The 22011-nt window shown below is 39.9% G+C and overlaps 1 protein-coding gene across 2 annotated transcripts in view; it reads left to right on the plus strand.

Annotated features, from left to right (window-relative positions):
* The window catches only part of Kcnh1 (potassium voltage-gated channel subfamily H member 1), a 309150-nt gene that overhangs the window by 9753 nt on the left and 277386 nt on the right, over positions 1-22011 (plus strand). For both annotated transcript variants that reach the window (XM_070041570.1, XM_070041569.1), the window contains exons 2-3: positions 15216-15339; positions 21054-21160. In XM_070041570.1, the coding sequence (XP_069897671.1) occupies positions 15216-15339; positions 21054-21160 (231 nt within the window). The remainder of the gene's footprint in view (positions 1-15215; positions 15340-21053; positions 21161-22011) is intronic.

Below are 22011 nucleotides of genomic sequence, written 5' to 3' on the forward strand. Positions count from 1 at the left end.
GACTAGCACATTACTACCATATCTCATGCATATCTGTGTAAATAGTTCCTTTATTAATCAAACATTCCTCAACTTACTCATTGGGATGTATTATGTTTTCCTCTTGAGACTGATCATTGGATGAAGTTGTTTTTTAGCGTAGCCAGGTGCTGGTGGTTCACAGCAATAATCATATTTATTTGGGAGGGTTAGATTGAGAGGCCATTCTGGGGATACATGTGAGACTCAGTTTTCAAACAGCCAATGACTGTAGTGGTATGCGCTGATCATCCTAGCTACATAGAAGGCTGGGATCTAGAGAGGTGTAGTTCAAGGCCGGGCAGAAAATTCTGTGAAACTCTATCCCAATGGAAGAAGCTGGATGTGGTAGTGTGAGAATATCATCTCAATTAGGATGGGAGGCAGAAAATAGGAGGACTGTGTTCCTGGTGCATATCTGGGCAGGAAGCAAGACCCTATCTCAAAAATAACCAGTGGGAAAGAGGGCTGAGAGTGGCTCAATGGGAGAACACTTGTCCAAAAAATATAAGGCCCTGAGTTCAACTACCAAAAATACTTTCTCAGCCTTTCATCTAAACCTATGTGAGTCTTAAGTGTGAACTTGGTGAGCTGATGGACAGTCAGGCATTCATAAACATACCTGTGTTCTTTCTCTGTGTTTCAAGTTAGTGAGTTGGTCACTTACATACTTGGTACAAGATTTTCATGTTCATTTTCTGTATTTTTTTTGCTTGCATAATCTCATAAGTCAAGGATGAACATGGTTAAATAGGAAGGTAATCTAAAGCATTAGAAGTCATCTATTCAAATCGCCAATTATAACGATTGATTATAATCCAGACCTTGGGGGAAAATCCCATAGCCTTTCTTACCTGTGTGCTAGGCCATGTGCAGAAGGTTTAGTATGTATCTCCTCTAATTTTCACAATAACTCTGATCTGTGGGTACTATTATCATCCCCATTTTATAAATGAAGACACTACGATGCAAAGGAATTAAGTAAACTGGCATGGATTAATTTCTGGTAGGGGGAATCTCTAGAAACTTGTTAGAACTACACATTCTCAGGCCTCACCTCAAACCTAGTGAATCAGGAATCTATGATTTATTAAGTCTTCTAGGCAATTCCAATGGACACAACAGAGAGCCACTGCCTTCATTAGAACGCTACTCATTTCTTCATTTGTGAGATAAATGCTTTGCTGTCAGGTATGTGTATAGATGGAAGGTGTGTGTGTGTGTGTGTGTGTGTGTGTGTGTGTGTGTGTGTGTGTGTGTGTGTGTGTGTGTGTGTGTGTGTATTCTTTCCTATATTAACTTTGAGTCAGAGGGTTAAAAAAAGAATTTTAGAGAAAACAAGTGTACTTAGGGAACAACAGAGCCTTAGAAAAGTTCTCTTGGCTTTCAGTGTAGTGTTTGATTTTTTTCAGTCTCCCTGTAATATTAGGTTAATCTTCCCTAGGTATTGATGTTCCAGTAAGAAGATTTTAAGGCAGTTGTGTTCTTCTTTGGTAGGTTCAATTGTTAGGTAAACAAGAAAGAGGATTATGAAGGATTGAGAGATGGGACAGTGGGTGGCTGAGTGATGGGTGGGGGGAAAGTCAGAGAGATCTTGGTTCTGATATTTTCTCCAGCCCAATATGTTTAAAAACATTTCAATCTATAATATTGTTTTCTATGCCCCAACACACCTCTGGCTCTTGATCTTCCTTTCTCTCTTCCATTTCTCATGGGCTCTGTCCAGAGGTGTGTGTTCTCAGTCTGTCACTCATTCCACATCTTGCTGTTCATCTCTTGCCGTTGGGATTCAGCAGCCTCTGGATTCTGCTTTTGCTCTTGCTGTTGGCCAGCCCTCCCTCCCCATGCTCATGCTCCTCTTTCCCCCCATTCTCTCCTCTCCTTTCCCCATCTGTCTTCCTATCTCTCTCTGTCTGTTACCAACTGTGTCGATTGCTTGTCTGCCTTTTGTCTGTCCATTTGCTATCTTTCTGCCACTGGGAGCCATCTATTTTTGTCACGGTCTCTGTCTGTTGTGGCTGTTTGTCACCATCTGTCCCTGTTTATTGTCTGTCTCTATAGGCTCTACCTCCATCTGTCCATCTCCGGCTTGTCTGTCTGTCCAGTTCTCCTTCACATGGCCTCATTTGCTGCTCCTCTGTGTATTTATTCATACTCCTCATTTCCTTTTCAAGACCACCTTTTTCTGTGTGCCCACTAGCAGGTATGTGATGAAAGATGCCAGTTCAACTCTTGGCCTTAATGTCTTAGTTTTTGTTTTGAAGAAAGATTCTAAGTGAACCATCCCTGAAGCTAAATTGTTGAAACAGTAGTTTACTCCTGGTTTAGTCTTCTGTGACTGGGGCCTGGGTGGGAAAGTGGGGTGTGGAGTTACACCAGATGTAGGATGAAACAGGGGAATGGGCAAGCTACACACAGCTTTCAGGAGGAATTGAATGTTCCCATACTCTTACCAAGCCTGGTCATAGTAGATGATCAAACATTTGTTATATAAAACTAAGCTTTTCTAAGTATTTTTTTCCTATTTTCTCTAATGTAATATCCTATTATAACTTAGAAAAATTTAAAATAACACAGGAGGCAAATATAAAATTGACTTTGGAAAGAAATCTTTTAATAATTAAACCTTTAATTAATTAGTTTTTTTTACAGTGCTTTGTTTTTGTTTTGTTTTTGCAGTATTGGAGCTTCAGCTCAAGGCCTTGTCTTGGAAGGCAATGTTTTGCCATTTCAACCATGTCCCCAACTCCTTTTTAAAAGTTATTTTTCATATAGGATTTTCTGTTTTTGCCAGGACTAGCCTCAAACTGAGATCCTTTTAGCTGTGGCCTCCCATATAGCTTGGATTACAAGTGCATGCCACCACATCTGGCTTGAGTCTCTTGTTTTTTGACTTCTGGGACTCAATTTTCTTTGTGTGTGTGTGTGTTATTCAATGATAGTCTAAGGCTTAACCTACCTACATACCTATAATATAATGTATATGTGTATATGTGTCTGGTGTATGTGTTTGTGTGTATGTGCTAGGAAATTATCATTACTATAAAATTGAGAATAAAATATCTGATTGATAAAGCTATTAAACCACTTTTTAGCAACTGACCTCATAAACAAATACAGTAGCTCAACCTATCACTTTTCTTATTAAGTAAAATAACATTCAGTAATAAAATGTCTCTCTGACCCATTTAAAAATACTTAATTTGATGCTGAATGAAGACAGCAGTCAGGCTTTCAAACCCATGTTCTTAGGGGTAACTACTCAGCAAACGAAGCGTTTGAATTTCCTTTTGAAATTGAAACCTCTCTCTCTATTGTAATTTACTGACTTAATAAAAAATGCATTTCTGTAGGATGTTAAAATCACAGACAAAGCAAATAATTATTGAATCTCTTGGGAGTTTAGTTTGTTTTACACAAAAATTGGGCCCTTGACAATTTAGTGCAGTTATATCCATGGAACTTTATTGCTAAGGAATAAAAGCCACAAAATGACTTTTGCCAATATTAAGATTTTAGGTGTTTAATTTAGATGTAGCACACTGATTTAGCTTCCTGATTTCTCATTGCTTTCTCCTCATTCTCTTGAAATATCATAAAATCTTGGTCTGTTTTTTTTTTTTTTTTTCAGATGGGTACTAGGGCTTCAACTCAGGGCTTTTTTGGCATTCTGCCACTTGAGCTGAACCTTTAATTCCAGCTTTTTGCTGGTTAATTGGAAATGGAATCTTGTAAACTTGTCTGACTAGATTGGTTCTGATCATCAATTCTCAGATTTTAGCTTCTGAGGAGTTAGGATTACAGGTGTGAGCCACCATTACTCAACTCTGACTTTTCCCCCCTCCCAAAGTCATTTGTTTCTGGTCTGGCTTTACTTAGCTCTAGTAAATCCAACTATGTCTTCTTGGTCTTTTCTGGTCTTATTATTCACAATTTTTGTTCATATCATTTATCTCTTTTTTTTTGTTGGTGGCGCTAAGGCTTGAACTCAGGGCCTTGTGCTCTCACTTGGCTTTTTCACTCAAAGTTGACACTCTACTATTTGAACCATACTTCTACTTCTGGATTTTTATTGGTTAAATGGCAATAAGAGTCTCTTAGATTTGTCTGCCAGGGTTGGCTCTGAACCTTGATTCTCAGATCCCCACCTCCTGTGTAGTTAGAATTACAGGCATAAACTACTGGCACTTGGGCTTATTGATCTTAATCATATCTTTCTTTTTTTAAGGAAAGGAACATATATTTTTTACTCAATCTTGCTTTTCATATGAGCACTGGTTCCTTTGCAATCTATAACATAACAAAGTGTCAGGAAGATGTGTGTTCTTGTAAGTAAAAGATCACAGGTTATTAGAAGTATATTGTGAAGTATTTACTACGGTCCTTTAAATAACCAGTGTTGGCAGGGAACAATAAATTCACATGACCGCTCACTAAATGTGCCTTTTATCTGTGTAATTGCCCAAAACTGAGTCACTTTTCTAAGTCATTGCTTTAGTTAGTTTCTCCTTTGTTATTTGTGGTAATTATGATGAAAAGCAATTTTCTAATAATTTCATTTTAGACTATTTCTGTGTTGTGCTTTATGGGCAAGTGGTAGGTTGCAATCATTCTGACTCATGTGACTCTTCCACTGAAACTTGCCTCACGTGCCATGGATGGAAGGAACTTTTCATCATCAGGAGGAGGGGAGACTTTTCAATTTGTAGAGAATGTTTGTTTAATTCTGTGAACGGGAGGAAAACTGTGTGGGCTGAGCGAGGTTGATTTTAGGAAATCTTACATTTAATTGCATGCAATCTTATGGCTACAGACCTTCAGGGAGTAAAAAGGCATCATCAGAAAGAGGCAGTAGACACTGGCTAATTTGCATCAAAAGCTTGGAGACATCAGGCCCTTTCAGATGCGAACCAGTGAATAAATCATGCCAAGGGCAGCCGGGTTGAGCCTGCACATTTTACTGAACAGCATAGAAAGAGCTTGATCACTTCAGGTAAGGTGACTGTGAATTCAGGCTCCTTACAGAATGGGCTGTTGGCTGACTAGAAGTTATACTCTACTTGTAAAAAATGTACCATTGGCCTTCTGATTCCCCCCTTTTTTTGGTTATTATGATGATGATTTACATGTTTATCTTTAAGTAGTCATACAAAGGGGATTCAATTCAACGTGTCAGTGTGAGAGTACAACGCATCTTGATCAATGTCACCCCTTTCATCATTGTCTCCCATCTCCCCTGTAGCCATGGGTTCCACATAGAGTAAAGTGCCTTTGCATTGTATTAGGCCTTAAAAATGATGTAGTATCTGGGAGGAATGTGTATAGGTTTTTTGCAAATATAATACCATTTGACACAACCCAAACATCTGTATATTTTAGTATCCTGAGAGGGGATCTTGGAATGAACCCCAAATGCCACAGAGGGATGAATGCATGGATATTAAGAATCTGGTTCTTGGGGCTGAGAAGCTGGCTCAGTGGTAGAATTCTTGCCATGCATGAGGCCCTGGGTTGAATTCCTCAGTACTACATCAGTACAAAAGCTGGAAGTGGTGCTGTGACTCAAGTGTGTGTGTGTGTGTGTGTGTGTGTGTGTGTGTGTGTGTGTGTGTGTGTGTGTGTGTGTGTGTGTGTGTGTGTGTGTGTGTGTGCTGTGCCAATTCCAGACCTAAGCTTCAATGTATGGCTTTTGAATGTCTGCTTTTGCATTCTTGGAAGCCCAGAGCTGCTAGGTGAAAAGTCCATCTATGCTACTGGAGGCCAGCTGGTCAAACTGAGATCTTGCAACTACATGAGAATTAAGGAATTTAGTCAATAATGAAGCCAATAGAAGAATGAAGGGTAAAAGCCACCCTGTTAACTTACTCTTCCCTGGCAATCCCCAGGGTCTCTAGAGCACCATCTGAAAGAATAATGGCAAGGACAGGTTGGATTCTTATGGCCGTGAGTCCCTAGGATGAATTGTGTGGCTAAATTCCTTCAGCTCTGTAGAACTGGAGCTGGGAAAGGGATATTGAACTATAGCTCTATGCTTCTGGCAACAATAAATCTGGCTCTATGAATAGCTGGGCTCATAACAAAGAATAAATTAGATAATGTCTTTCTGCAACCTCCAAACCACCCGTCTATCTGAAGTAATCAATCAGTCATTACTCTGAAATATCACTTCTCTATACGCTTCACTCGGTAGGGCCTGAGTCACTCCAAGAACAGTGGGAAAACATTCAGAGCGTAACATTCTCAGCTTAGGTGATGAACCTTGTACCAAGTTTCTGCTCAGTGGAATTATTTGGAATTGGGGATGAGTGGAACGTGCCATGTGAATGTAAAACTCTATAATATTGTCCAAGTATTTCTGCTAGAAATAAATCCTATATTGGGGGGGGCGTCCATTTGTACATATTAAAAACACTTAAAGAGCTAAGTGTGCATGGCTCAAGCCTGTAATCCTAGCTACTTAGGAGGCTGAGATCTGAGAATTGTGGTTCAAAGCCAGCCTGGGCAAGAAAGGCCATGAGACTCTTATCTCTTATGAACTATCAAAAAAGCCAGAAGTAGAGCTGTAGCTCAAGTGGTAGAGAGCTAACTGTGAATATAAAAGCTTAAGGACAGTGCCCAGGCCCTGAGTTTAAGCCCACGAGCATAAAAAAAATTTTTTTTGCAGAACTATGGTGTATAAATTCTATACCTCCTGAAAAATCCCTAGTAGATTCAATTTTGGTGAGAACACCACTTAGCCTTCTATACCCGGAGTTTCCACCGAGAGAAAGGTGTATCTAGACATTTCTAGAAAGAAGAAAAGTTGGAGTGCATACTTTTGACCTCTCTTTACTCCTCTCTGTCTACCTCAGTAATCACACTGATCAAGCTGCCAGTAGGCACCTCTAGAGCAAGAACAATCCGCTCAGTGTCTCTTGGCTTTCAGAGTCGTCTGTGTAGCAGGGTGAAGATGGTGTCTCCTGGAGGTACTCAGAGCCTGCTTCTAACAGACTCTTCTAAACTGTGCCTCACCAGTTCTTAGCAATATAGTTCAGTAACTCAGGGGCTAGAGGCTGATGCCTACGCTTGAGAAGGAGGACAGATGCCATTGACATGTTCAGTAATGCAGCCTAACAATAGTGGAGCTGACACTATTTTTTTTTTTTTGACTCTCCAGCAATCTCCAGTTGAGTAAAAACATGGAAGAAATGAGGTAAAATGGGCTCCAACCTGATACCAAAAACCAAAGTGCTGACTCAATAGAGTACTTCCTGTTTCCTAGTGCTGCCAACCATACCAGTGAGGCTCTTCATGAGTACCTCCAGCGACAGAGGCAATGTGATCCCTTCCAGATTTGGTGCTGTGCAAGGCTTTCACTTGGTTCCCTCTTTTGAAAAAGTTTTTTTTTCCCCTAGACCATAACAACCTCTCTTACCTGTCTCAGGTCCCCTACTCCGTGACAGCTGGTACAGCCAGAGCCTCTTTGCAAACAACTGAGATTACATTGGTTTCCTCCAATAAGCCTGGTCTTTTCAAGTTCCCTTGACTCTGGGAGCCACTGGAGCCCAACTTCTGCTAATTTCCTTAAAGCTTACTGAAGAAGTTACCCTCAAAAGAATTTGCTTTTGTGTTTGTGATGGTTAATTTTATGTGTCACCTTGACTGGGTGACATTCAGTGCCAGTGGCTGATATCCACATTGGATGTTTCTGTGAGGGTGTGTTTGGTTGAGCTTAGCATTTCACATGAACTATAGAATTCTTTTCGATCTATGTGAAAAATGCCATGGAATTTTGACAAAGATTGTATCAGATCTATACGTGCGTAATCTATACATAATATGGTTATTAAAGCCACCCGATTTTTTTCCACCCATGAACACAGGTTATAGTTCCATTTATTTGTGTGGGAGATTGTGTTTTTGATGTTTTGTTCAACAGTGGACTACTTTCCTAATTAAGTTTTGCTTGGCTTCAAATTAAGTTTCCATTTTCTGACTGTGGGAAATAGTAAATTATCCCAAAGTTGTTTATGTTTGGCTGTGGATATCTGTGCATTTGTCACTACACCAGAGCTCTCTTATTTGGCATTCCCATTCACTAGGAATATGGGCTAGCCACCTGGAAGAACTAAAAAAAACCTATCAGCATTTATGCAATTTTACAGGAGATTTCTACTTTGGAGTCTGTTCTACAGCATGCACTCTAGATCTAGCTTGGCAATAGTCTGAGTAACTTAGTCTCTTTGGGTTTCGACTTTCTCCATTGCTTCTATCTCCAAGAAACAAGTGACATTTGCAGCCTCTTGGTGCTGTAGATTCCTGATTCAGGAAGCTATTTTCATCTCTACTTCCTTGATTCTCTGGCAATGGTCCCTAGTCTGCTGACCATTGGCTGTCCAGCTGACCTGCCGAATCCAAGTTTGTAGCTGGTGAACTTATGTTCTGTTTTCTTGGATTGAACAGAACTTGGTGCCCTGGCCCCAACCTAACACAATGATGCCTCTGTCTCTCTATTTTTGTTCTCTTTCTCTATGTCTTTCTCCCATGTATCTTCTTTTTTCTCTTTATGTTTTTGCTGCTCCTACAGCTCACCCCCAATATTTGTCTACTTCGTCCCATTGAAGTTGGTTTTAGGCTTGGGCAGTTAGACACGAAGTCCTTGAATATAGCATTAGCAGACTCTGTTATAATCGCCATCTGTTCATCCAACTTCAGGAGCTACAAGGAAGATAGGAGCTTCTAGATCCCAGGGGAATGGAGGCAGGTCTAGGCCTCCTTACTTGGCCAGGTTTGCTGTGTGTCAGTCATTTATTTGCTGTGTTCTCTCCTACCCTTGAGTGTCAAATGGGAAGCCAATCTCAAATGCCTGTCTTCTACTCCAATTTTATTCATCCTTCTTTAGTTCCTTTGTATGACTGTGTAGAAGTAGGGATGCCCTAGAAACAAGTCAATTATAAGAAGTAAGAGTTGATTGTTTTCAAGTAAGAGAAGAGATAAATATTGGAGAAGCAGATAGCAGAACCCAAGCATCCAGAGGAAGTACATTGCTTCCATTCACATCCTTATTCCCTGAGGGCATCGTTGTATATTGTGTGGGAAAATAATGATGCCCAATGGCATAATAGGACTGTTGACCAGTGAAAGGTTTCATCGTATTTGGTATTTTCATAAGAAGGCTGGTAAACCACAGGAAAGGGTCTGATTTTAGTACTAAGAATATGGATACTATGTCATACAATGAGTAAAAGCATGCACTGGAAGATTAATAGATCCAGGGTTAAATCCTAGCTCTACACATATAACTGACCCTTGTGTAACTACAGAGACTCAGTTTCTCCTTGAGCAAAATGTTGAAATCCCTAACAATACAATGTAATTTCATGCAGATTGCTGTAAAGGTGAAAAAAAATCTCTTTTAATATATGGTAAGGAGAGTGCTTGGCATAAAGTCTATAACAATCAATAGTAACTCTTCTCTTGAATACCTGTATGTTAATTACATGGGATTCCTTAATTCCTATGACACATGATGTTTCATGATGTTGTATGGGTAGCCCCTAACATACTTGTACATCATATTTATAGTTTAGAAGTAGATGAGAATATATTTGTTAAAAATAGAGGAAGTAGAAAGAAAACAATCTCTTTACTATGGGGGGCTTTATAGTTAGGATTAACTAGAATTCTTTCCTCTATTCTCTCCAAGTCCTTGGATAGAAAGAGAATTCCCAAATCTTCTATCACACAGTGACAAGGAAATTCTGCTCCCAGGGAACTATAATCTTTTGTTTGGGTTAGTAGAGAGAGGAAGCTGTTTTGGAATTTTAAATTCTATGGCGAGTATCCTTTGAGTGGATGATCAGCAGTTTGAGGATTCTATTTCAACTGAACTTTCCATTTTTTTTGCTTTTTAAATTAAAAAGAGCCACCAGCTGAGCACTAGTGGCTCATGTCTGTAACCTTAGCTTCTCAGAAGTCTGAGATCTGAGGATTGTGGTACAAAGCCCTCCTGGGCGAAAAAGTCTGTGAGACTCTTATCTCCAATTAATCACAGAAAAAGCAGGAAATGGAGCTAAAGTGGTAGAGCACTAGCCTTGAGCAAAAGGAACTCAGAGACTGTGCCCAGGTCCAGAGTTCAAGTACCAAGACTGGCATAAATAAATAAAAAGAAGATGATAGTTGACTTGGTTTTCCCTAGAGGGGGATATCATATGCACTCCAGGAGCAGTGGGAATGCCTGAGCAATGACGAGTATCTTTAAAAGATGATCAGAATATATTTGTTGTAAGTTGATATCAAGAACTGAAATGGAGTCCATTTCACATTTTAGCTAATTGGAATTTTAATTAATGGTTATATATTTTCTGATTTTATTAATTAAAAATTTAAAACTTTCACCACAGTAATATGTCATCGTCTTCTCTTCCTCCTCCTCCTCCTCCTCCTCCTCCTCCTCCTCCTCCTCCTCCTCCTCCTCCTCCTCCTCCTCCTCCTCCTCCTCCTCCTCCTCTTCTTCTTCTTCTTCTTCTTCTTCTTCTTCTTCTTCTTCTTCTTCTTCTTCTTCTTCTTCTTCTTCTTCTTCTTCTTCTTCTTCTTCTCCTCCTTCTCCTTCTCCTCCTCCTCCTCCTCCTCCTCCTCCTCCTTCTCCTCCTTCTCCTCCTCCTCCTCCTCCTGTTCCTCTCTTCCTCCTCCTCCTTCTCTCTTCCTCCTCCTCCTCCTTCTCCTTCTGCTTCTTCTTCTCCTCCCTCTCCCCTTCCCCTCCCTCCTCCTCCTTTTCTTCCTCCTCCTCCTCCCCTCCTTCTCATTCTCCTCCCCTTCCCTCTCCCCCTCTTCCTCTTCCTCCTCCTCCTCCTCCTCCTCCTCCTCTTCTTCTGATTCTGCTTCTCCTCCTTCTCCCTCTTCCTCTCCTCCTCCTCCTCCCCCTCTTCCTCCTCCTCTTCCCCCTCCTCCTCCTTTTCTTCCTCCTCCTCCTCTTCCCCCTCCTCCTCCTTCTTCCTCTCCCTCTTCTATCAAATTGAAATGGCACACGTTTATAATTCCAGCACTCAAGAGGCTAAGATAGGAGGATTATGAGGCCAGTCTGGGCTACACAACAACACTCCGACAAAACAAGCAAAACAAAGCTAAGTTTATAATGAAAAACAATAATCCTATACCTTGATTTGCCTCTCATTCTCTGAATCAAAGGCCATATCTTCTAATTTTACCTTTTTTCTTTATAGTTCCTGGGATCTCTGAATAATACACATTACTACTATTGCTTGATTTATCACTTTTAGATATTATATTTGACTTAATTTAGATGAGGCTCATTTAATCTTACTCCCTTCTACTTTCTGATGGTATAATTATATCGCTCCCTTACTGTTTATTTTTGTAAATTTAAGTGAATTACTTATTTATATAATTATTTTATTCCATCAGCTCTAGATACCATCTCACAATTGTTACCCTTTCTAAGCTTTTATCATCCATGTATTTATAGTGCCAGGCCTGAGGTTACATTCATATGCTTAGAATGACAGTTCATGCTTTGATTATGTATTGGTTTTAGAAACTGAAAATTAATATATTTGTTTTACTCTAAGAATGATGTGGCAGTATGATTTGGTTTCCCCTCTTGTATTTTTTCTTTTTTTATATTTCTCATTATCTTTCCTTTCCCTCAAAATGTATAACCCTCTTTTGGGACTTCTATTGTCTGAAAAAAAAACCCCTGTATTGAATATTTTCTACTAGGTTCCTTCCATGCTTTCTACATTTGGAGCCATTTTTCTTATAAGTTCTCAGGTTGTCTTCTTTCCTTGCTTTACTGGTATGCATTTTGCTGGTATGCATCCTGAGGTTAACGAACCTGCTAAGAAAGAACAGGTGGAAAATAAATTTTCTAAATATTTTTGTGCACATTTGAAAATATCTTTATTCTGCCTCCACTAGTTATTTTAATTTACTTAGAATAATATAGTTGGCTGGGTGCCAGTGACACATACCTATAACACTAGCTCTTCAGGTGGCTGAAATCTGAGGATCCTAGTTTGGAGCTGGCCTGGGCAGGAAAGTCCATGAAACTCTTATCTCTAATTAATCACCAAAAAGCCAGAAGTGGAGGTGTGGTTCAAGTGGTGGAGAGGCAGTCTTGAAGGAAAATGCTAATGGACAGTGCCTAGGTCCTGAGTTCAAGTCCCAGAACATACACAGACACACACACACACACACACACCACATTAATGTCTTATAGTCTTTTTGGAGCCTTTGGTTTTTGTCCTAGTAGGATGCATTTTGCCCATCTCGAATGGATTTTCCATATCTTATGTTTCTTGCTTCTTTTAGTACTATTCTACTTTCTGCTAGACTTTACCTTTTAACACATGTTTATTTTTAAATTAGTATTTATTTTTTAATTTATAAGAGTTGTGTTTCTTCTGTTTCCCTCTGAGTGGCCACATCTTGCTTTTGTTTTGTTGTGCTCTCTCTGAGGATACTAATTAAGGACTCTGTGTGTGTGTGTGTGTGTGTGTGTGTGTGTGTGTGTGTGTGTGTGTGTGTGTGTGTGTGTGTGTGTGTGTGTGTGTATGCTTGGGCACATGCCTGGGCTTGCTTTGAACTGCAATCCTCAGATCTCAGCCTCCTGAGTAGCTAGGATTACAGGTGTGAGCTCTTGGTGCCTAGCTCTAATTAGGAATTTTTAAAAATATTTTTCCTCTGTTTCTTTTCAGTTATTTCTGCTTCTTTCACAGTGCCTTTTTTGAGGGTTGAATCTACTTTATTTGTATCATTTTTCCTGAAATTTAGAATTTTGTCTCTCAAGTTATATTTCATTGATAGTGATTTTTAAGTTCATATTTTTTACCATATTCTCATTTTAATGAATTTTTCCTTTTTAATTTATTTACTTGTACTGAATACCAGAATATAAATGAAAATAAACACATGGAGCTCAAGAATGATCTGTAAATGGCTGTGTCTCTTCTTCTTACATAGATCCTCAGTAGAGCATTAGCCACGAGAAAGCACACTTGGTCTTCCCTCCTAGGTTAGGGGTTTTGAGGGAAATTAATTCCTATCACAAGAGTCAACAAAAGAGATAGTTAAGCTGACTACTTCATTTACACTTGGTGGGTAATTTAGTGAATTTTGTAATTCTTTTAAAGGTTTAGTTGTTCACTTCAGTAAATGTGATTTAATTGGGGAGAAGCATGAAGAGTTATTCAGCCTCCAGGACAAAAGCAAAACTCTTCGACTGTCTCCATCCTGAGCTCCAGGCTCTCCTCCCATCTTTCTGGCTGCCCTCCATCTGTCTGCACAGCCTACTACCTGTTCCATGTTGCCCCGTCTTTGTTCATGCTGGATCCTCTGCCTGGAATGTTCCCTTCCTCCCACTCCCTCTTGAGTTCCCAGAAGGCAAGGCTCAGATTTGCATTTCTCTTTGTGAGGCAGCAGTGAGATATGAACTCAGAGCCATGTGCAAGCCTTCTACCACTTGAGCCATGTCCCAGTCCTTTGGCTTTGAGTTTTTGAGTTTTTTCATGTCGGGTCTTTTATTATTATTATTATTATTATTATTATTATTATTATTATTATTATTATTATTATTATTATTATTATTGGTCTGACAGACCCAGGACTATGAAATTCCCCAACTTCTGCCTCCTAAATATCTGGGAATCTCAGATGTGTGCCACCACACCTGGGTTGTTTTTGAGACGGGCTCCACAATTAACCTTTGTCTCAGCTGACTCAAACTGCAGTCCTCGTAGCTACATATTTGGAGCAGCTGGGCTTGCAGGTGTGAACCACCATGCCTGGTTTCCAGACTCACTTCTTGAAAGTGGTTGTATTTTCTGTTGTTTTTGAACTGTTCTTAAAAATAGATTACTGTGTTTACTCTTCTTCCCTCACCCACATCTTGACTTACTATGGCCTTTGATTCATCTTACTTCCTGCTTTCTTTGTAAGTGGTCAAGAAGTCTTCTACCTTCAGTCATATCTATATGAAGTTCAATTCCTTTTACAAACCTGTCAAATCAAGAAACAGACTTATCTTTGAAGGGTGGAGGAGCCTGTCTAATCCAGTCCCCACTCAGAAGAGGTGGTAACCCATATTGTGAAAGGATATAATGCTATTCTTGTACAAAATTAGCCTTCCAATTAGATAAGGACCCTTATTGTCCAATTTATAACAAAGAACCATGTCTGTGTATTTCCTTTGTGAGATGTGTGAGTGGTGTGGAGAGGAAGGAGCCAAGCTAAAATAATGATTGCATTTAAGTTCTGCATGTTGTTAACCCAATTGAAACTCTTGCAATGGAGGATTGATTTTCTGAGTAAAGACTCTATTGAAGACTTTTGATCTTCAAAAGTGTCAATAGTAGTGAGAACACAGGAAGCCAGCCAGCTATGTCTGGGCTACTTCTCCCTTCATCCCAAGTGGATGATAGGCTGGTTACATCACAGTTCTGTTTACAAAATTTCAAAATCAGTGATAAGGTTCTGTGGTGGGAGCTTGCTCACTCTCTAGAGTGGTAAGGAGGGTGTGGTTGCTTTACCTCACAGAAGGGAGGTATTTCTACTGTGTGTGTGTGTTTCTGGGGACATACCCCCTCTCCCTTCCTGGACCCCTGTGAAGATCATCTCCTAGAATGGTTGATTGCTAGTCAGGATCAACAAAGCCAATTGGTATTTTTTGGCCAAAAGACCAACAAGGCTAAGATACTGGACAAAAGCCAGAAGAAATTATTTTTGGGTTTTGTCTTGCTTTGTATTAAATGCAATACACTTTTACTGGGATGAAAAATTAGGACTTTATCCTATAGAAATCCACTGGGTTTCAGTAGGAATCTACTGGGTTTCTACAGTATTCCTTTGTTCGTGGGGTAAACATGTTTCCTTTATTAACTTGTTCTTGGCCTACAGTGACTTTAGGTAGCATGTATATTCAGAGCTTTCCTTTTCAAAGAAGACAAGAAGTGAGGTGAATCAAAGGCCATAGTAAGTGAGCCAAGACCTTTCAGAGAATTGTTATGGAAGAGGAGTAACTAAATACTGCAATCTATTTCAGCATTGGTTTTTGTGTTCCTTATAAGACCATGTTTCCATCCAAGAGACTATTTTAGAGGGAGGTATTAATACCTAGATTAGTTGACATTTATGCCCTTATTGAGTCTCAATGAATGTCTCATATGCATTTTTCTTTTTTTCTTGTTCATGTTCTTAAACAGATACTAATTTTGTGTTGGGAAATGCCCAGATTGTGGACTGGCCTATCGTGTACAGCAATGATGGATTTTGCAAGCTGTCTGGCTATCACAGGGCAGAAGTGATGCAGAAAAGCAGCACCTGCAGGTATTTATGTTTGGGATTGTGCTTGTGAGTAATCTACTAGGCTATCTTTTGAAAAAGGGAAAATGGTATACTTGATTGAGAAGCCTCTGTCCCTTTCAGTGTTCACTCAGTAATTTTGTGTTGCTAAATCTTCTCTAGTTATGCATGTGCTGGGAAAACCAAAGACCTTGAACATGGTCCTTACCACTGACAAATTTGTAGTCAGTAAAACAGGGGAACCCAGAAAAACTCAGACAAGCCATTTTATCTATAAAATGTGACCTCAGAAGTTTATGAGATTTTAGAGTGAATTACATGTGAAAGTTAGAGGAGCAAATAAAATGAAGTACAAGTGAAATCATAGTTTAGATGTTTAAATGAAAAAATTTACAAGCATTTTAGAGAAGACTAACGATTTTTATTTCTTTAAATTTTATTTTTTGTGGGTTTGAACTCAGGGCCTGAGCACTGTCCCTGAGCTCTATTTGTTCAATATTAGCACTCTACCACTTTGAGCCACAGCCCCACTTCTGGTTTTCTGGTGATTAATTGGAGATGAGACTTTCCTGTCTGGCTGTTTTTTTTTCTTCCAGTCTTGGGCTTCAACTCTGGGCCTGGGCACTGTCCCTTAGCTCTTCTGCTCAAGGTGAGCGCTCTACTGCTTGAGCCATAGTACCTCTTCTGGTTTTTCTGGTGGTTTATTGGAGATAAGAGTGTCATGGACTTTCCTGCCCAGGCTGGCTTTGAACCGCAATCCTCAGATCTCAGCCTTCTGAGTAGCTAGGATTACAGGTGTGAGCTACCAGGACTCGGCTCCTGGCTGGTTTTGAACTGTGATCTTCAGATCTGAGCCTCCTGAGCAGCTGGGATAATAGGCATGAACCATCAGCACCTGGTGAGACAAGGATTTTGTTAATATTTTCCTCAGTCAAAATTCTTTTTCTTTTTTTTCTTTTCTTTTCTCTTCTTTTCTTTCCTCCCTCCCTCCCCCTCCCTGCCTGCCTGCCTGCTTTCCCTCCCTCCCCCCTCCCTGCCTGCCTTCCCTTCCTTCCTTCCTTCCTTCCTTTCTTCCTTCCTTCCTTCCTTCCTCCCCTCTTTTGTCTTTTCTTTTCCTTCTCCCTCTCTCCCTTCATTTATTACCCCCTGGGGCCTTGTTTCTTTCTCTTTGTGCTGGGGCTAGAACTCAGGGCCTAGACTCTATTCTTTAGACTTTTTTCCATCCACTTGATCTACAGCACTATTTCTAGCTTTTTGGTAGTTAACCGGAGATAAAGTCTCATGGACTTCCTTGCTTTGACTGGCTTCCAACCATGAGCCTTAGATCTCAGCCTCCTGAATAGCAAAGATTACAAGTAGAAGCTACTTGGCTTCAAAATTCTTTATTCCAGAAAAAGAGAAGAGAACCAATATTTTGTTGCCTGGTAATCTGTGCAGTTACAATGTTCTGATCTCTTAGCAAATTGCATTAACAACACAGCTTGTGTATTTGATATGGCGACTAACCAAGCTGTACCCTTGGGCCTGGGTGTTAGCAAATCTCTTTCAAAGCATCTTCAAGGTGTTGAGCTGGGCATGTAGCCTGCTTCCTGCCAGGCATCCATCCCTCAGCAGTGACCTGGCAAAGGTCTCCGCTCAGCATAGGTTTTGGCAGCTCTTAATCTTCTTCAGACTTCTTTCTTCACAGGTATTTGCATGAAGTTGAATCATTTTTCCCAGCATGTTAAATCACGAAATGAACATCCATGAAGCCTGACCAGCTAGTCATAATTTTCTGTTTCTCAAAATGATACTGTCATGTGCTAAGTCAGAAAAATGATTTTAGTTTGGTGAAAACGATTAAATGTTTAGAAAATGTCTTAATGATCTTAAAGTTTAAGACTGACATGTGGAAGATTTGATATTTTTATCCCCATCTGTCAAAGATTTAGAAATTATTCTACATGCAATTGAATCCTCTTATATTAATGTGCTGCTTTCCACTGAAGTGTCTGTACATTTTCACATCTGCATATTCACCTGCAGCTGGATTGCACATATACAATTAACAAATCCTCTGAGAGATAACATCACTTTTTAGTGTGACCTGAACCTCATGTCCTTACCTTTCTTCTTATTGGCTATAATTAGGCATGCTTAGGAAAGCAGATGAAATCTCTGATTTCCAGCTTATTTTAAATACCAGTTTTAGGCAATGTATTCAACAACTTGACTGTGTTATTTACCTAGGAATAAACACATCTTTGTGTTATGTTCCGGGTAGCTCAGGAATTGGTTTCTTTTTCTTATGAATTGTAGTTACCTGCAATGTCTACATTCATATACTACATTCATATACTTACCATTAAATGAAAAAACTGGGCAAAACTGATGTAATTGTGAAGTTTTTCATATATGAACTATCCCAATATTGCAGGGATCTGATAAAGAAAATGGCTATCATGTGTACCAATACTCATTTAAAGAGAGCTTGCTTATCTAGAAAATTAACTCATGAAGAAGAGGACGAACCTTCTTGTTCTCAACAGGGATCATTTGTTCTTGACCTATTCTATTTTTTTTTTGCAATGAGTCCCTGTAGGCAGGAGGTATTCTACCACATGAGTCATGCTTCCAGACACTTTGTGCTTTCATTCTTTTTTTGTCAGTTGTGGGCTTTGAACTCTTGGCCTGGGCACTGTCCCTCAGCATTTCAGCTCAAGGAGAGTGCTCTGCCACTTGAGCCGCAGCACCACTTCTGGTTTTCTAGTGGTTAATTGGAGATAAGAATCTCACACACTTTCTTGCCCGAGCTGGCTTTGAACCACAGTCCTCAGATCTCAACCTCCTGAGTGGCTAGGATTACAAGCATGAGCCACCGATGCCTGGCACTTTATTCTTTTATAAAAAAGCAAAAAGAGGAAGTTTATTTGAAATTGAAATGAAAGCCATAAAAAGAAAGTAGTGAGACTATTTGGAAAGGGACCTCAAAGAAAGAAGAATTTAACAGAGGAGTCTTCTCAGAAGGCAGTTACTATAGTATGGGGCTCCAAATGGATTCCCTTGTTTTCAAAATTTCTTTGCCAAGCCTGAATGTTGATCCTCCTATTTATGATTCCTGCATAACTGAGATGATGGGTGTGCATCACTGTCTCCAACTTTTTCTTGGTTGACATGGGTAGGCTACCTCTCTTCCCTTCAGGCCTCTCTGCCAGTTGGCCTCAAATTGCAATCCTGTTTCAAGTTTCTTGAGTAAATAGGATTACATTTGAACCCCAATGCCTGGCTCTATTCTTTTAAATAGGCTCAGTTTTCTTTTTTCCTGATATATAGGTCAAGAGCACAGTCCCAAAGCAGAGTACAATATGGGAAACACCCAAGAACAACCACAAATAATCACATCTCAATGGTCTGCGGAAGGCCATAAAATAACAAAAGAGACACACTCATAAAGTCAGAAGCTAGCGATCTTTTAAGTAAGTTGCCTGAATTAGAAAGCCCTGGTGAGCCCAAGGTATTCCAGTATCAAGTAAAGTATAGTGCTTGATTCAACTTTTGGTCAGGAATTGGAATTGAGAACCTCTGAGGTTCTTTGTAGCTGTGAATGTTGGTGAGTTAAAATAAACTTAGCTTCTGTTTGGTATACACAGATTCAGAAGATGAGAAGTGTATGGTTTAGGAACCATGTCCCTGTTTCTGCATTACCTAAGCTTGAAGAGTGATTGTGATTCCTGCAGCCTTTGCTTGCCCAGGACCACAGGTGGTTGGGGTGTGCTTGCTGAGCCCATAGGCAGCCGTCAGAGAACTGAACTTCCCAGCTCCATTGAGACATAGCTTTGTGCTCTTGAATTTTCATCCTGAGCAAAAAAAAAAAAAAGCCATAAGTCACAGTGTCCTGTGTTATGATTTATTCTTAGTTGAGGATCTGTTTTATTCCCAGGACAAACCCTGGTCCTTTACGTCATAGTCAGTGTAGGACCCAGGAAAAATGGACAGTCCTAGTTTTCCTGCATTTTTTAGAACCAGGGTTAGTAGATATATCTAAAAAATCCTGAGTTTTACCCTCTCTCTCTCTCCCCCGCTCTCTTATAAAACATGTTGTGCTGGGCACTAGTGGCTCATGCCTGTAATGCTAGCTACTCAGGAAGCTGAGATCTGAGATCTGAGCCAGCCCAGGGAAGGAAAGTCCGTTAGACTCTTATCTCCAATTAACCACCAGAAAACTGGATGTGGTGTTGTGGCTCAAGTGGTAGAACACTATCCTTGAAGAGCTCAGGGACAGCGCCCAGGCCCAGAGTTCAAGTCCCACAACCGACCAAAAATGAAACCAAACAAAAACAAGAAGAAAAAAACATGTTGCTTATTTATCTCCATAGACTGCTTTTCTCTAAACTTGAGCAGTGTGGAGATATATTTATTAAAATATATAGAATTTTATTCTGTAAGTTTTCTTGAACCCAATATGGGGAGATGAAACAGGAAAAAGAAATGCAAAGACAGTGAATGAATGTTTGTCTATTTCTTTAGTTATGTCTTAGTGTTTAGAGCATCAAACTGTTCTCCTTTCCTTATTCCCTCCATCCCTTCCTCCCTCTCTCTCTCTTTTTGTTAGGAATTAGAAGAGGAAAATTCTGTGACACAAATTTACTTAGCCATCTTCCCTAGAATTCTCCCAGAGTTGTGTTTCTAAATGAAATCGCCTTGTATTTCTCCTTTGTTTAAGACCTTCTCATGTCTCCCAGTTGCTTTGAGACTAAAGTTGAAATTGTCTTATGTGGTATGTAATGCAAAGTCTCCATCAGCCTCTGTCTTTATGCATTGATTGCAAAATTTTCCTTCCGGTCATACTGACCTGATTTACATGCAGACTGTGGAATTAATAAGACTCACTTCTGTGCCTTGACCCATGTTCACTTTCTGTTTGGGAGGTTGTTTCTTCCTTCTCTCAGCTATTTCTCCCTCTTTTCTTTCCTTGCTTCCTTGCTTCCTTCCTTGCTTCCTTGCTTCCTTCCTTGCTTCCTTCCTTGCTTCCTTCCTTGCTTCCTTCCTTCCTTGCTTCCTTCCTTGCTTCCTTCCTTCCTTCCTTCCTTTTTTCCTTGCTTGCTTGCTTGCTTGCTTGCTTGCTTGCTTCCTTCCTTCCTTTCTTCCTTCTTTTGTGCCCATCCGATGCTTTAACTCAGCGTCTTGGTGCTGTCCCTGAGATATTTTGCTCAAGGCTAGCATTGTACCACTTGAGCCACAGTTTCACTTCCAGTGTTTGGTGGAGATAAGTCTCACAGACTTTCTTGCCTGGGCTGGCTTCAAATTGCACTTCTCAGATCTCAGCCTCCTGAATAGCTAGGGTTATAGACATGAGCCACTGGCATCTATCTGGCCCTCTGCTTTTTAGATCTCTTTTCCCTTACTTTGAGGAAGCCTTCTCAGGTCAACCAGAGTGTTTTGTGGCTATGCTATGTGTGCTACCTCCATAACATTAATCATACTGATTACTAGTACTTTCAAGTGAATGTTTCTTATTGGACTTATATTTTTGGAGGGCAGGGATGGAATCTTTTTCATAGTTAAATCAGTAAGTCTTCTTTTGTTTCAAAAATGTTTTCACTGTATGTATGTGTGCATGTGTGTGTATGTGTGCGCGCACACACATGTTCTATAGTGCGTATCGCAATGCTGGATATAGAGTAGAACTGATATTTAATACCCGCTTATAGAATAATATTTGTTGATTTACTAACTTGAAGTCTTTGGTTGATTTGCAGTTTTATGTATGGTGAGCTGACTGATAAAGATACAATTGAAAAAGTGCGGCAAACCTTTGAGAATTATGAGATGAATTCCTTTGAAATTTTGATGTACAAGAAGAACAGTGAGTATTCCATTACGGCCATTCTCAGTCACACCTTTATGTATTTGGAATAGTAGACTATCTCTTCCACTTCTGTTACTATCATATGTTTGTTTCTCTTTCATGAAGTTTTCTGAAGCCTAAGTATATCCAAGTTACTCACGGGAACATTTAATGAGGTTCCTGTCACTAACCAATTAGGACTTCATCTTTTTTGTTGCCAGAGTTATTGTTTTCCTATTGGTTTACTTATGACTTCTTCCAGGGGGAACAAAGAGGTGGGGCAGAAGCTTTGTCCAATCCATCTTTCTATTTATCTTCCACAGCTCCTTGTATAGTAATACCCCTAGGTGCCTAATTAAGACTTTCTGATGAAAGTTTGTCTTGATCGCCTCAGGAGATACTCTTGACAGCAGTACATTGTCAGCTGTATTTGTTTTGGTTATAATGACTTCCACAAAATTTGTTAGTGAGGTTTTTAGGTCTGTAGTTATACTCAAGCATAAAACATGTTTTTTGTTGTAGATAGCTATACCAGTAAGTATGGAGAGGAACCACATGGGATGAGAAAGATTCTAAGAGTATTGAATAGTACTTTATTTCTGTTTTAAAAACACCATTTTGTTTGCAAAAAATAAATTCAACTCTTTCTATGTAGGGCTGACTGGCAGGCTGTTGGTTCAATAGAATATTTCCAGAGTGGTCCAGATGGCACATGAGGAGAAGTGCTTATTGGATGGCATTCAGATTTGGGTGATGTTTTGCTCTGGAAAGCAAAGGGCACATACTGCTTTTATCTCCCTTTCCCCCCTGTCTGGAATGTCGGAGCAGGCATCTGAGAGAACCATTTACTTGGCCTGTGCTGTGAGAGA

The sequence above is a fragment of the Dipodomys merriami genome, unplaced genomic scaffold, assembly GCF_024711535.1.
Source record: "Dipodomys merriami isolate MVZ:Mamm:240054 unplaced genomic scaffold, mDipMer1.0.p SCAF_31, whole genome shotgun sequence".
In the NCBI taxonomy this organism is placed as follows: domain Eukaryota; kingdom Metazoa; phylum Chordata; class Mammalia; order Rodentia; family Heteromyidae; genus Dipodomys; species Dipodomys merriami.